General features: G+C 44.4%; 1 protein-coding gene across 1 annotated transcript in view; it reads right to left on the bottom strand.

Moving 5' to 3' along the window:
- nudt4b (nudix (nucleoside diphosphate linked moiety X)-type motif 4b) overlaps window positions 1-8,267 on the bottom strand; it is a gene marked incomplete at both ends in the record, with an annotated part of 41,178 nt that extends 32,911 nt beyond the window's left edge. Inside the window, one exon of the mRNA XM_083651711.1 lies at window positions 8,169-8,267. Coding sequence (XP_083507837.1) covers window positions 8,169-8,267 — 99 coding nt within the window. The remainder of the gene's footprint in view (window positions 1-8,168) is intronic.
- Between the last annotated feature and the right edge of the window lie 8,569 nt (window positions 8,268-16,836).

Genomic DNA, 16,836 nt, shown 5'->3' with positions numbered 1-16,836 from the left:
GTTCAGGGGGAGTTGAGAGAATCTGATTACCCAGGACGTCAACCAAGAGTTGGGAGAAGAATGCTGTTGGGCGGGGACCCTCGAGGCCCTCTGGAAGACCCACCATACGTATGTTACACCTACGGCTTCTGCCCTCCAGATCAATGAGCTTAGCTCTTAGCTTAGCATTATCTTCGGTTAGCGTGGCTACTGTTGCTCCCATGTTATGCACGTCTTGACTGGTCGTATTAGCATGCGTTTCCAGAGATGCGATTCTTTGTTGGTGGTCTGTTAGGGTGGTCTGAATTGTGTCCAGCTTCACGTCCAGTTTTCCGAACGTTGAATTAAACTCTTCCGAAAGCGAGGCCTTGTGTTCAGCTAGCATTGTTGCTATCGTAGACAAGCAGGCGTCAGTTTCACTCGATAGCCCGCTAGCGCCAGGCTCCACTTCCCCTATTGCGCTTTCTTTTTCTTCTTCCTTGTTTTGCGTGCCTCTCTTTAACCTGTTTTTGGACTGGATTTTGGGCATTTCTTCGCTGACTAATGGTGTTAATTGTGTTCTGTCAGTTATACCCGGTTACACCGTTAACTCATTGAGTGCCAATGACGACAATCGTTGTCAATTCGAATACTAACGTAGAGTGCCAATGACGACGATTGTCTGTCAGGATCGGTGTTAGACATGTGGATCTATTCGCGGGTAGTTGATGGCCAAGGCAAACTTGGTAAGTGAAGTCTTGAGAAGCTGGGGTGTTGTGGAACTTGATAGCTGAGTCTGCACTTGTTCGAGGTTGGGGAACGGTTGCAGAGATTGACGTGACCTAAGTTTAGCTTATGAATCACTAGAGCGGACCTGCAGGAACAGGCCCTTATAGATCCGAATATGACATCACCTGTGTTATGACATCACCAGCGAAAGGCATGAAAGACACTTATGAATCATGACATCATCAGTGATCGATGACATCATAGTAGGAATGACGACGTCAAAGTAGGAATGATGACGTCATCCTAACAGTACCCTCCCCTCAATGGACGCCACCTGGCGTCCAATGAGGCCATCAAGGATGGCATCTGGGAGACAGAAAATCCGCAGGTTCTGGTGGAGGTGCTCTTCAGCAGGTGGTTAGACCCCAAAGGGGGTGTAGGACAGTGGAGGTGCTCCTCCCTAATACTGGATATCGAAGCCATAGATAGACCGATACGTAGACAGAACTTCTACCGGGTCCGGTGGATCCTCTGGAGCCGGCCATCCCCCGGGGCACGATCCAAACATGGGAGGCTGGAGACCATCAAAAGGGTCAAATGCCACCGTCTCCGAAGGAAGAGCCACAGGGGGATCTGACTCAGCGAGGCCTGCCCTCCCGACCTGTAGTTTGGGGAGGACACACACCGTCTCCTCCTTTAAACGCCTCTTCTTTGCTCTTGCTCTTGACCGAGGGCTGACGACACTACGGGGACCTCCCAGCGTCAAGCTGGGACCTACGTGTGGGTCAATAACTGGAATTGGCTGCTGCTGAGGTACGGGTTCAGGCTCGGTGAGGGGAAGGTCCACAGGTTGTGCCTCAGGGCCAGCAGACTCGGGGGCCCCCCGCGGAGGGACGGAGCTGATCTGCAGGCAGTGATTGAACTTCCCAATGAGACGATCGACAGTCCTCTCCAACTCCTTAACCCTCTTGGAGACACACTGCCACTCCTGGGTCCTGCAGGGAACGCTGCCCAACCGTACAGATTTCGGGGCTGGACGCGTAGAGTCTTGATCCACTGAGAGTACCACGGGCCGGCGAGCGGTGGGACCACTTACTGGACGCCGGGAGCAGGAGGAGAGGTAATGCCCGGCTCGACCACAGTAGAGGCAGCTCCGGGTGTCCAAACGGCGCTGCCTCTCCTCTGGTGTGATGCGAACCCTGCCGGTCAGATCACGGTACAGATGGCTGCTGGGACTCAAATGTGGCTGCCCCTGCTCTGGGATGACGCGAACTCCCGCCCAGAATATGCGCTTAGCAGCTGGAGGCGACCGAGAGGCAGGGCTAGAAGCAACGGCCGCAGTGGCTGGGGGGGTAGCAGGTCTGGAAACCTCCGGGACGACAGTGCCCTCGGAAGCTGGGGCAGGAGGAGCGGAAGGCTGCAGAATGACACCCTCAGGGGGGTTTAGTCCGTCGAGACGATCTAGCCGGCTAACCAGATGGGCGTACCGATCCTCGGCAAGGGAAGCCAGAGCCTGGGTTGTGCTAACCAGGAGGGCGTGCCGATCATCGGCAATGGAAGCCACATTCTGGATTGTGCTAACCAGGAGGGTGTACCGATCATCGGCCTTGGAAGCCAGAGTCTGGATTGCTTTTTCCTGGTCGGCAATCAGCTTAAGTATTGCTCCAAACCCTTGTTGGACCCCCTGTTGCAGATCTTGCAGATCTTGCGCCTCATGGTCCTCCCCATTGATCGGGGGGAGAAATTTGCCCGCTAAATCCATTTCTGAGTGATTCATACTGTCAGGATCGGTGTTAGACATGTGGATCTATTCGCGGGTAGTTGATGGCCAAGGCAAACTTGGTAAGTGAAGTCTTGAGAAGCTGGGGTGTTGTGGAACTTGATAGCTGAGTCTGCACTTGTTCGAGGTTGGGGAACGGTTGCAGAGATTGACGTGACCTAAGTTTAGCTTATGAATCACTAGAGCGGACCTGCAGGAACAGGCCCTTATAGATCCGAATATGACATCACCTGTGTTATGACATCACCAGCGAAAGGCATGAAAGACACTTATGAATCATGACATCATCAGTGATCGATGACATCATAGTAGGAATGACGACGTCAAAGTAGGAATGATGACGTCATCCTAACATTGTCGTCAATTGCGTTTTTTGACGATGGGACGTGGATCAAAGCCTATAACATCTCCTGTAAAATTTTGGGGCATGTTGAATGTGTATAACCTATTTTACCGACCCATTAGGTGGCGACAGTGCTCTCCAGATTAGAGAAAGTTGAGTAAAAAACAGAGAAGAAGTCGTTATGGAAACGGAAACAGCATCGGTATGCATCGATATGCATGAAGCATAACGTTAGCTGTGCCTGTGAACAGCAGTCAATCTGCTGCCACAATTGAGCCCCTCCGTCTCCGCTGCGATAGCCCCTCCATATGATTTAGTTGCCGACACCAGCGTCTTTCTGAAAAGTTACATTATTCTCAGCTGGGAGCCGGCGACACGCTGTGAAAAAGCGGGGTGCAGCGCACTTTTCAGTGCAGAGCAAACGCAGAGCAAACGCAGCAGAGCCACCAGAGACACTCCCACGGAGGAGGAGGAGGGGGGTGGGGCACGCAGGGCAGCATACAACCATTGACAGTAAACACAGACCCAGACAGCAGGCTCGATGGACAGAGACAGGCAAACAAGCTAGAATATCTGATGCCCACCAGCAGTAAATCAAGACCAGCAAGAAGGTGTAGGGTCTGCGCACGCAGGGGCCAGCGCTGCTGGTTGCAGCTAAAAAATATTATTTGGCCAAACAAAATTCCTTTGTTTTCACTGTTTTATTGAAGGAAATTATTTTTGAGGTGTCATTACATCAGAAAATATTAGCTTCAGAGTCAGTGATGTGCTTGAAATGCTTCATTTCACAAAAGGCTCATTATCTCAGCTTCTAAATTGAAACGTGTGTTTTTGCTGAAATCCACCTATCTTCTCCAGCTGATAACTAAAGAACGGAAAATGATATCAATAAACTTTTTTTTGCTGATGATAGAAGAGACTCTCATCGTTCTTTGGGCGTGTTCGGTGTTTACATAGTAATATCACACAATATTCTGTGGGCCTCGAGAAATCACTGAAAACGCTCTGAAACTCTGGCACTGGGAGCGTCCGTTCTACAAAAGTGGCTGGCACTCAATGAGTTAAAGGCAAACCAGAAAAAGTAGAAACGATTAAGATAGTGGGAGCACGGAAAAATGTGACTACTCCATGCTGCAGTTGACCCGGAACTGCTTGTTTGTTGTTTTTTGTCAATTACGTGTATTGAAGTTCCACAGTATGTAGTATGTAGCACTTTGATGATGGTGATGCTGTTGTTGTTTGTATTGTACACCTGGATGTATTTATGAGAAGTGTCTTTGGATGCAAGACACATTTCGGACTCTGTCCGACAATAAAGTGATATCTTATCTTATCTTATATCGGCCGTATATCGATATCGGCCGATATCGGCCTTGTTCACCACAATCGGAAATTGGCAAAAAAAAGATGCTGTTCACCGATTGCAGTGGCCGATATTCAGCCCCTCAGTTGGGTCACATAATTTGTAGTTTGTTTGTTTCATAATTACATTAGAGTATGACTGAATTTGTGCTGATTCAAAGATAGTGTGATGAAGGGCTCAAAATATTTTTAAAACAGCTGTTATTTGTTTATAATGAAGATTTCTTTGTTTCCCTGTCAAAAAAGGCATAAAAAAACATATCGGCTATATATAGCTATATCAGCTATATATTGGCTATCAGCCATATTGTTATTTTAGACATCGGTACCGACCCAGTACTGAAAAGCTACACGGCAGGAATTATACCAAGGCCAAAAGGCCAATGCTGTGGATGCCCCAGAGAGTGGCCGTCATGCCCCGCCCCTTCTACCCACAGCCAGTTTGCCATATGCCCTGTTTTTAACTGGCCATTGCAGATTTCCTTTGCAGTCTGAGCCCTCTTAATATGTGCTGTACCTAGGGTGACCAGATATCCCACTTTGTGAGGGACTGCACAGCATTTTCATGCCTTTTCCCATGTCCCACATATTGATTGGCTCTAGTTTTCAAAACCCAAACCACTGAGGGAGAGAGACAGAGTGAGAGAGAGAGAGAGAGAGAGAGAGAGAGAGAGAGAGAGAGAGAGAGAGAGAGAGAGAGAGAGAGAGAGAGAGAGAGAGAATCATTTTTAGTTTTGTCTTGTTCCAGCTGTCTGGTGTCTTTAGTCTTCTATGAGAGACTATCTTTGGGTTGTGGACTGTTGGTCAGGATAGCTGCATCACACTGCAGCACTTAATTCCTCTATTAGGACATTTATTTTGTTGAGGAAAAATGACTGAAAACTGGATTTTAATAATTCAATCATAATTTAATTTAATTATAATAAGAGTGACAGTCTCACTCTAATACAATTACAATGTAAATAAAGATTCTAGGGACCCAGGAATATTTTCTACTTCTGGCAAGAAAGGAACGTTAACGTATTCTACTGTTGCACTAATTGTACATCTCTCCGGATAAGACTGTAATCTAAATGTAAAGTAGTATTCTTGCACACACAGGTATACATGCTGCTGCACTCAGGTGGCCCACACACACAACAATCACTGTTGTGCCTCAGCGCTGTCAACTTCCTGGTTTCCCTTGTTGGGAGTTTAATTGCTGTCACAGTGCACCTTGCCCCGAGCGAGGGCTCAGCTTTCTCCTTTCCTCTCCCAAAACAAAACTGTCCACAGCTCCTGTTCCATCACAATTACAAAGAGAGCTGCGTCTCCTGTGTCTATGAATTGTCTGCGTGTGTGTTTCCTAGATATACTGATAAAGAGAGAGAAAGAAGAAAGACAGAGAGGAAGAGTGTGTTGATTGTATTGATATCGCCACGCCCAACATCCCATAGGCTGCGTCGTCACAAACTGGTCAGTATTGGCACCAACCGGAGTTCCTCTGTCATTCAGGGCTACTTTGAAGGGTGTCATCTCTGAGACTGCATGTGGCGACATGCCTGTCAGAGCCTGTTAATCCGATGGTAATGGTCACACCTATGTTCGTTGTCACAATCTTTTATTCTCTGTCCTGTCTAGAAATTACTGGTTATATAAGTGCAACCAGAATAAGCCCAGAGTGCATGATCATAGTAATCCACACCCTAATCTTCTCACGACTAGACTACTACTGTAACTCCCTCCTTTCTGCCATCAACCAAAAGTCACCCTTCCGCCTCCAAATAGTTCAGAAAGCAGCAGCTCGGCTTCTTACTGGTTCTAACAGACAACATCACATCACCCCAATCCTCACGTATCTCCATTGGCTCCCCATTGGGTTTAGAACAGGGGTTTTCAAAGTCTGAGACTGTGGGCGTCCCCCTAGACAAAGCTTGTAAAAAGGAGCCCCCCTCGCTCAATTCCTGGATGCCTATGGGATCATGATTATGTTATTTGATCCCATAGATACTCAACAATTGAGCAAAGATAGACTGATATTGCTGTTTGACACATTTCAGACTACACCAAATACATAGAAAGGTCTGTCTGAAGGCATTGATTTGTTCTGAATCTGGGAAAGTGGGGAAAACTGTCAAATTCCCCAAAGTATCTATGAAACCAAATCACACACATTTAGGCTATTCTATGAGATCTCGTTTTAATAACCTAATGTAATATTTTTTCAATTCCATTCACTGAGGCTCCCCTGAATCTGCTTGGAGCCCCCCTGGGGAGGCCCGCCTCCCACTTTGAAAACCTCTGGTTTAGAAGAAGAAGAAGAAGAATACCTTTATCAGCATTGGACAGTTGTACAATGACATTTTGCCACTCCAGGGAGCAAGCCACTGCCTCCATGCACCTCCATGTTAACCCTAACATACATGTCTTTGATGGTGGGAGGAAACTGGAGCACCCGGCAGAAACGCACACAAACATACAAACTCCACACAGAAAGGACCTGGGCTGGACCAGGTTTCGAACCCGGGACTTTCTTGCTGTGAGGCAACAGTGCTAACCACTGAGCCACCGTGCCGGCCAATCGATGTAAATATTCAACTTATCATTTTTAAAGCAGGTTTCTGAGATAAATGGTCATCTCCAGGGCCATGTCTGTCTACTGTGTATGTGTGTGTGTGTGTGTGTGTGTGTGTGTGTGTGTGTGTGTGTGTGTGTGTGTGTGTGTGTGTGTGTGTGTGTGTGCGCACAAATCTTCGGTTGCTCTGCTCAGGCAGATCTCCCTGCATCAATCTAGTGATATCAGACCTGCAGTTTTTATATTGCATAACAACAAGTTAGTTCATTCTAGGCTTTTAGGGGACGCTGGAGAAAATGTGGACATTCCCTTCTGAAAAAGAGCTTTGTAATCCTACAGTATGTAGAAGGGTACTAAGATATCACAGCAAAACTATAGAAATATTATAGGAATAGTTATAAACTCATGTCCCCACTGAGAAGAACCACAAACACATTCACTCTACAGTGATTTTTCACTTGGATTTCCAGTGTCGTCATAGAATCCCGGTTCCAAAACAACCGCATTGGGGTGGGAAAAATACACAAAAATACGACACCTTTTAGAAATCGCATTTAAAATATGGGATATTATATATTTCACATCAATGAGAGTTATCATGGAGCAACAGTAGGCTACTAGCGTTAACTGCATTATTTACACGGTGCGGGCAGCGCAGCCCCTTTAAATCCTCAGTTGGTAGTTGTTGCAACACCGCTGCCCGCTGGAGGCAGCTAGGCTGCTGCATGATCATGGTCACTGCGCGGCTGTCTGCTGAACAAGTCACGGATAGATTGATAGGTATATTTAGAAAAGACTTGTATCGTGTATTCTTGTCCCGCAACTCAACATAGCCGCGTAGACATAGACCCAATAGAGCCACCTATTAAAGGAAACGTGCAACAGAGCTGCGTCAAGCGAGCAAGAGTACACCGGGGGTAAAGCGGGCTTTGTCCTCAAATACGCGTCGCTATTGAGAGTTATTACTACTGCGTTTTATTTTGAAAGTTCTGACCGGACGTCGTGTTTGTTTTGTTGTGGATACTTTGACAACAATCAATTTCTCATTCTCTGTGTGCTTATCAAACTAGCCTAAACTGGATGGCACACAGGGCGCACAGCGGCAACAGCAGCAAGCAGCACGGAAAGTCTTAAAGACACAATAAGAAATATAGAAGATCAGTCCTTAGATGGGCCAAGTTAAGTAAAATGTCAAATCAAAACCCCGCACACATGATCAAATTAAGTGTGGAATCGGAAAATATCCAAGTGGGCCATTTGGGTTTTTATCACTGAGTGACATAATATTTAGCTTTAAGGTGGAGTTGGCTATTTATAATACATTTGCTCCCTGAATGACTGGACGTGATTGCAGGATAGGTAGGCCGTATTAGACTAGCCTATCAATGTGTCTCGTCCACCCGCTGACCACAGCACTGCGGGATCCCCCCTATTAACGTTACCTCTTCTTCACGCTCGTTCTTGAAGCACAAACACGCCGCTCGCTTCTTGAAGCCCTCGCCATCGTATGTCCTGGTCTGGTTCGGCTTGAACTTCATCATGGATTATTCTGCTGCCACTAACTGGAACCACCCGGCAAAAGGGACCCGAAGAGGAGTCACCGCATCGTCGTAGCTCTCTGCATCCGTGATCGGCGGTGGTCAGTCTCGGTCACTGGGGGCCTGGAGATCTTGGAGAACAAAAACTATCCTGTTATATTGTCCCATTGGCTGAAATCGGTGCGTCTGAAAAACAATACGGTTATACTGCGCGTAATAACACTAAATGCATGGAAGCGGAGGCTCTCAGCTGCTCCTCATACTCCACTCGACAGTGTGTGCAACCCCCCGGCAGAGGCAGATCTTATGTACAACCCACACACACACACACACACACACACACACACACACACACACACACAGCTGGACCTATTGCGCATGGTCGCTGAGTCAGTAGGCTGGGAAGGCAGATTGGAGTTTAAGATGTATATTAATCTCTCAAAACAGACTTTCGATTTAATATTATGTTGTTTTTTTAACCTATGGGTTCCCAGATTGTAGATTTACAAACCTTTCTCGGAGGCACAAATAATCCCATTGGGTGAGTTATACAGTAAAAAATCATAATCACAGTGCAAATTGGCTAACTATAACTGGTACACTTGAATGGCAGAGAAAATGTAAAAATGTAAAGAAACACGCATGTACATTTTGATAAACTGAAGGTAGATTGGTGCAGGTTTTATTGGGTCTTTTTCTGTCTACTAGGGTATCGCACACAGTTCGGCCGCCACGTGGCTTCGCCTGCTAGATTGGCATGTGCACTGCACTATTGCTCACCTTTCACATCACTGATGTCACTGATGATGTCACAATGTCTATGACATCACTGGTGATGTCACAATGCGTAAGACATCAGATTTTGGTCAATAATGATATCACTGGTCCAACTCTGCTCAATTAACAGCAGAGACCACGACCACCAGCTCATCCAAATTAAAGTCACTCATCGTCTTCATCATTCCAAGTCTAGGTTGCACAAGATCTACCGTCCATCTCACCACTATAGGTGTCAGGTGTTAGAGGGTACACTAGCCCATGTTTTTTTGGGTTTGCCCCTTCACTATCTGGATTCTGGGCCAAAATATTTGATCGGTACTCTAAGGCAGTGGTTCTCAAATGGGGGTTCGGGGACCCCCAGGGGTCCTTAAGGGGGTTCCAGGGGGTCCCCAGCCAAAAGGGGGGTAATTTATTTTTGCTATAATTCCATTCATAAGTAACACAATGACTATTTTGGTCATGGGTTTTATACACTTTCTGTAATAAAACATCTAAAAGCATCAATCTTATTATTATATGGGGGACCGTGGGACAAACTCCTATCAAATGGGGGTCCGTGGTCTAATCTTTGTCAGTTTAGGGGTCGATCATGTGAAAGAATTTGAGAACCACTGCTCTAAGGCCTATAAAATAGGCATGACATCATGACATCATCAGTGATGTCATAAGAGCAATTGTGATGTCATCAGTGATGCGAAGTTGTGACATCATCAGTGTCATCAGTGATGTCATAAGAGCAAGTGAGCCCGCACAGCGGTTGAGCTGCAGGGCAGGCAAGCCCACGCAGCGGCCGAGCTGCATGCAAGCTGCAGGGCCAGCTCGACGAGCTACAGGGTGGGCGAGCCCGTGCAGCAGGCGAGCCTAGGAATCGAGCGCAAGTAGCACGCGAGATGCCTAGTGTAAAATACTACTGCAAAATAAAATATTGGAAAAAAAATATGACATTGTGACATCATCAGTGGGACAAATTGAAACAGATATTGCCCATTGAAACAGATATTGCCCACTTGCTCCCTTTTATATAATAAAGATGGTCTGTAATATATGATCTGTAATTTTGGCCTATAGCCTACTATTGTATAGTATATCGGTGGAAAAATTGCATCTTATAAACTGACCATGTCAAATAGCAGCATCATGTAAACAAAAATGCTGACATTTAAATGCAAATGTGTTTGTGTCTCATATGAGGAAAAAACTGTTTCAGTTTCATTGTGTGCAATATTGAAAACGAAGCTCTAGAATTCCCCCAAAATATGGTAGAAAAGCTGTATTTATTCAAAACTAAAAACCCATCTGGCTTGAATCACTGCGACCACCAGAGAGAGAGAAAGGGAGTGTGAGAGAGAGAGAGAAGCTCTTAATATTATAAGTCCATGTGTCAGTATACAGTCCACTGTAATGTTTTTATTGCTTTGTTATGTAAAAGATGACATACTAGCTGTTTTCTTTGGGCAGCCCCATGATGTTTCAAGTTCCACCTGCTATGCAAACACCAGTGTTATAGCTCTTCTGTCTCCTCATATTTGCTGAAGGAATGCTGCACTTCTTACATAAAGTTTTATCATGTGCAAATATTCCAATAGCTTGAAAAACAAGCCCATAGGCTACTCGACTGGACTAATACTGAAAACGATCAATACTAAAGCATTGCAATTTGATCTGTTATTCTTGGATGCTGAGCCTGTTGAGCCTTCTGGGGGTGTGATGGGCTTAAGTGAGTGAAGCAGCTGTGATGGGATCTGCCCACTTCACACTACATGACATACCCACTCTCACTATACTAAAATCTTACAAGGTAGCTCACCTAGTTCAATAGCACTTGGGAAAGTTGCTTCAGATCCTAATTGGAAGTTAACTATCACCTTCTGTTTCCACTGAAATTACATTTTCTGTCGTGTCTCAGTCCTGATCAGTGTATCAGTGTAAGGAATAGGGCACAGGTATTAGCTACACAACCAGTTAATTTGTTAAGTATTTATTAGTTAATTATTTCAGGTTTATTAAATCAGAATTCTGTGTTTTCATCCGTCTTTAGCCAGGGGTCAGGGCCAGGACAGCAGGGACACAGGGTCACTCACTCAGTGTTGCAATACTGGACTACTTATTGGTGGAGTTGGCACTGTGATTAAGAACCACACCTAACCCTGACTAAACACATTAGGCGAAGATGATTTTCAAATCGTATCAGATGGCACTCCTGTACTAGTTTGGCTTACACTCATATAATGTCAAATGAATGAATAACGTTCTCCCCAACTTCAACAAATCCCTTGAGCAAGACACTTTGCCTCCGGTTGCTCCTGTGAAGCTGGCAACATAGAACACACAGGTGTCAACATGCAGCAGAAGTGTTGGAGTGTAAAGTTGGTCAGTGCTGTGTGGGAAATGTAAGGTAGAGGCTAGATGAATGGCTTGTAGAGAAAAAACTTACCCGAAACCCCCCAATTTTGTCTACTGGGAGCCAGGTCAGAACTGCCACGAGGAATATCTAAAGCAGAATATGGTCTAGCTCTGACAGGCTTTATCACTGCAGCTATAATTATTCTTTGCCACTGAAAGAGTCACACTCTACCACAATAGGACCCCAGGAAGAGCTGTCGCCTTTCGTCGTGTTAAGCTGATGACTGAGAATGCCTCCTACGAAATGATGGTAGCCAGGTTAAATTACAACAAAGGGATGTTTTACCAGGTCTGGGGTCTTTTTTATTATATTATATAAAAGAGGGTAACATCATCCATGTAAGGGGAGGAAGATTTTCAGTGATGTGCTTGGTCATGTTTATGTTCTGTTTTTTGTTTTTCTTTTGTTTCTATGTGTCCCTTGTTTGGCATGTTTGTGGTGTCTGTATTGAAATGTTTGTGGTGTCTGTATTGAAGTGGCTGTTTTGTTTTTGCTTATGTTTTACAAATCTCAAAATTCAAATAAAATCTTTAATGACAAAAAAAGATGGTCAGTGCTTGAGAAGTGCATGAATGCCCAGCAAAACCCTTCCTTGGATAAATAAAGCTTATTATTATTATTTTTTTCTCACATTGTCTGAGACTGAGTCACCAACTGATTAAATGTAGGCCTACTCACTATTTAAATTATGCAATTCAAAAAAGGTGTGGGACATTTTTCACTTAGACGCTCAAAAGAATGTGTACTAAAATCATAGACTGTATAGACTAAAATACAGTGTACAGTAATGCGAATACACATTCACCCTCAGGTCACCTTTGACCTGTGGGCTCCGGAGAAACCCACACACTTATTGTGACACGTGTCACTGTGAGGTGCATCCACATGTTGTGACACTCCAGATAACATCAGACCCTGAATGATTTCAGGAGACAAAGCATTGATCAAACGGTGAGATTGATCAAAGTGGGTCAAAGAGTAAGATAGTCTGCCTGTTTGTGAAGAACAGCCTTTTTTTCCAATATTTGAATGCCTGCCCTCAGGCTGTAGTAGGAAGAGTTGGAAAGAGTACTGACAAATCCTCATGTACAAGGATTGTTACTGAAAATGAAGTACAAGTAAAAGTACTAGTCCAGGAAATTACTCAAGTAAGAGTAAAAAAAATGGCCTATTTAAAAGTACCAAAAGTAAAAGTAGCCTACATTTGCATTACTTTAAAAAATATATATATTTTAATTCCAGCATGTTACCAGTGCTGTCTCTGTCTTGTCTTTCATACTGAATAGCTCGTTCAGATGCAGCCAGGGATGCTCAGTTTGGCGATTCTCTCCTTTACCAGATGAGCTGCTGCTACCAGCAGCAATATCACAATTAGATACATTAGATCAGAGGTTTTCAAAGTGGGAGGCAGGTATCCACAGGTGGGCTCCAAACAGGTTCAGGGGAGGCTCAATGATTGGAACTGAAAAAATATTAACATTACTTCTCAAAAGGAGATCACATAGAATAGCAAGTGTGATTTGGTTAAAGAGTTCAGAGATACAGTAGTTTGGGGAAATGTTACTGTTTTTCCCACTTAACCAGAGTCCGAAACAAATAAATGGCTTCAGACAGACCTTTGTTTAGTCTTTAGTACAGTGGTGCCCAATTTGGGGCCCGCGGGCCAAACTTGGCCCGCGCTCTGTTTGTTTTGGCCCGCCACGGATTTTGAAAAAAAAAAAAAAAAAAAAAAAAAAAGTTCCCCCCCCCCGATTTGAATGTTATTTTAGATTTAGAATGTTAATTTTCTATAAAACACAATACACAAGACACAAGACAAGATAGCCTGATATTGCTGTTTGACATACTAAAGTTTAGTATGTCAAACAGCAATTAGGCTATCTTGTCTCAATTGTTGTTGAAAATCCCTGCATTAGAAGATCCTTTTAGCTATGGCTAGCAGCAGTGTCCTGAGATTTCAGATTTCTGAACTAATGTGATGATGGGGATAATTACAATTTGATCATCTACACCTGTCTCTAATTCAGCCACCGGTTTTGGCGCCCTAATAGACCCTTCTCACGGGGGCCATTTTGTGTCGAAAAGGCAGGGTAAACACAGGTGCAAGTAAAACACTAATGAGGGTTTCCAACTTCCATGATTGGAATTTGGAAACCCTCATTAGTGTTTTGCTTGCACCTGTCTTTATTCTCCCTTTTCGACACAAAATGCCCCCCGTGAAAAGGGTCTATAGAGAGCCGCAGGGATGACGTATTTTTGTAGGCTGAATGCGGAAGTCCCGAATTTCCTGGTTCAACACTGTTTCTGTCTATGGGATTTTTGAATGGGTTTTTGGCGCGATGCTTCAAATAAGGTCTCTGGGCAACGCAAGTTTAATCAAACGCGAACCAAGGTTCAGCGGGATAATCTTCACACATGAGGACCACTTTCATGAGTTTTGAAGCGTAAATGCGAGCCCTAGAGGTAAAAAGCTCGTGCTAAGCTAATCCAGAACTACACACTGTCGCATAGGCTTCCACGTCACGTCAGCACTCAACCTGGACTTTTGTTGATGCACACACTGATTACCCCGGGCTGAACGGGGCTGAACCAGGTGAGGGAAAGAGAATTTCCGTGTTCGTCCTTTGAGTGATGACGTTATTGACGTATATATCCCCATCGACTCAACAGTGTAGTCCCATTTAGCCGTTTGCTAGCTAGCCGCCCTTTTAACGGCACATAAAAGCTTCAAAACTCATAAAAGTGGTCTTCATGTGTGAAGATGATGTTACTACCATCTGGTTCGCGTTTGATTAAGCCAGCGTTGCCCAGAGAGATTATTAGAAGCATCGCGCCAAAAACCCATTCAAAACTCCCATAGGCGAAAACTGTGTTGAACCAGGGCTGTTAGCATCGATGATTTCCGGACTCGTTACTGCGGCTCTCTATTGCAGAAGTGATTCTGGGCCTGTTAACGAGCAGTCCCAATGATACTGCGCTGTTTTCATGCAAAACAAAAATCAGAAAAAAAGGAAAAAATAATTTACTAATTTACTCAGTGTTATAGAGTTCATTACGGGTTTGAAAGACCTCTGCCTCGCATTCAGGGTTCAGGTATGAACCTGGCTCAGATCTCGAAGCTCGTGATGTCGCAGGCATACTTGTAAGAGTATGTCGGAGGCCCCTCTCTCCCATAACCCGCTGGCCAACTGGGTGTTGACCAGCACCTCCTAAGTTGTCTTGGGCTGAAGGCCGCCTTGGATTCCTGTTCCATTCATACTGTTTGTCCTCTTCCCTAATCCTGGATAGCAAAGCCATAGACCAGAACTAAAACACTGAACTGGTCCTGGAGCGTGTGCTACTTAGCCCTTGCTCGCACACTGCCGATGATGTCACAGATCCTATTGTGATGGCATCAGTGATGATGTCATACTTGACTATGACATCATCGGCAAGAACATCACATCTCACATGATGTCACAGGCAGCAACGTGAGGTCATCGACGCGGACCTAGCTGGACCCAGAAGCCCAGAATCTGCATCAGTGGCCGGCCAGCCAATTGGTGTTGACGCGAAAACTTTAAAAAACTCAGAGTACATTTAAAAGTGCTCAAGTTAAATATATATTATTAAAATTACTCAAGAGTAAAACTATAGTATTATAAAAAATACTTAGAAAGTACAAATCCTCAAAAAAACTACTCAAGTACAATACTAATGTCTACTCTAAATGTGACACAGTGTTCCCCACCTCAATGCATACAAGTATCTGAGTATCATGAGTTCAGCAAAGAAAGGTTAGTGACTAAAAACAAAATGGTGCTGCTTTGACTTCTGGCATCGTAAAGAGTGTGTATTCCAACTGCGACATGATGACGTGGACATTACATATGCTACCCATTAACTGAAAAATTATCATGACCTCTGGAGCTAACTCTCCATATAACAATAATCACCCTAAAATGTTGGAACTTTTGAAGACTAAATAGCCTACATTGAAATGCTGCTTCCCTAGCTTGCTACAATTAGCGAAGCTATTAGCTTAACTACATTTCTCAGTAGCATGGTGATAGCTTAACTACATTTCTCAGGGGATAGCTTCAATGTAGTGAAGCTATATTTTAATGTAGAGTAGCTGGTAGCTTAGCTCGCTAGATTTTCCAAGTAGCTTAGTTGTGACTGTCCACAGTCCCTACTCAAACGTTATCAGGGGTGAAAGTGGATTGAATTTCTTGCAGGTACTACCCAACCTTCATCACTTCATATTGTTCTCCCCCCCGCCCCCAGCTTCATGCATCCCTGAACACACTAAATTTTTTAATGCCTGTATGGTGTAGAAATGTAGAAACACTTGACAATATATGTATAGTAATTATTTATTTAAATGGTGTAAGTGCATATCATTTGTGAATGTCAAAACTTAACACAGCACCCCCAACCCCCCAGCATGCCTCCACCTGGCCTGTGAGCTCCAGGACCGGCCTAGATGCACACACACACACAACATCATTTTAGTCTGTTACGATCGTACGCATCACATAAAATAACTTCCCGATCGCTGACAATTGTGGTCTACGTTGTGTGCGAGAGAGTATATAATGTGCCCGGCTCTCTGGCTAGTATAAGAAAATGTATAGCTCAGCACTAGAGCGCACGGCTTGAACCTTGGAGAACGGGGTTCGAATCCCATGTGCGCTGCTATTTTTTTTAATTTAAAATCCTACATATAGGTACATATATGTACATATAGGTTTCCCATATATGGCGCATACATAAAATTGGCCGATTTCCTATATTATATGTACATATAGGTACATATATGTACCTATACATATAGGTACATATATGTACATATAATATAGGAAAACGGCCAATTTTATGTATGCACCATATATGGGAAAACTATATGTGGCCCTATATTAAAACATATAGGGTACATATAGATTCTTTCCATGTAGGACACACAGGACACCTCCCCACTGTGGCCCTCAACTTGCCCTGAATCGTCATCCCATGGGCGTCATTCTTCTAACTTAACCACATTCTCAGTTCCTGGCAGGAACTTCCTGCATCATTTCTCTTCAACATTTGAAGAATTGTTCTTTGCATTCTGCTTTATGTAGTCACGGCATTCTTTAACAAAAGTCTGTCAGCTGATGTTTTTCCATCCTTTTGTTCTGAAATGATTTCAGATTTTCAGTGAAATGAAGTATGAAGTGAAAAAAATAATAATTTGGAATTGCCTAAATATTTGACTACTCTAAGGTCTATAAAATAACCCTTCAGCCGGAGACGGAACTCGCCATCTTCGGCTGCTCGGAATCCTCTCTGCTCCTCCCTATGGCTGTGCAACAGCCTCTGACGCAGGGGACGACTGTCGCCAAGAGACTCATTCTGAAGGAATGGAAG

This window comes from Poromitra crassiceps, assembly GCF_964638095.1.
Source record: "Poromitra crassiceps genome assembly, chromosome: 2".
Taxonomy (NCBI): domain Eukaryota; kingdom Metazoa; phylum Chordata; class Actinopteri; order Beryciformes; family Melamphaidae; genus Poromitra; species Poromitra crassiceps.
This window is presented reverse-complemented; position numbering and strand designations above follow the sequence as displayed.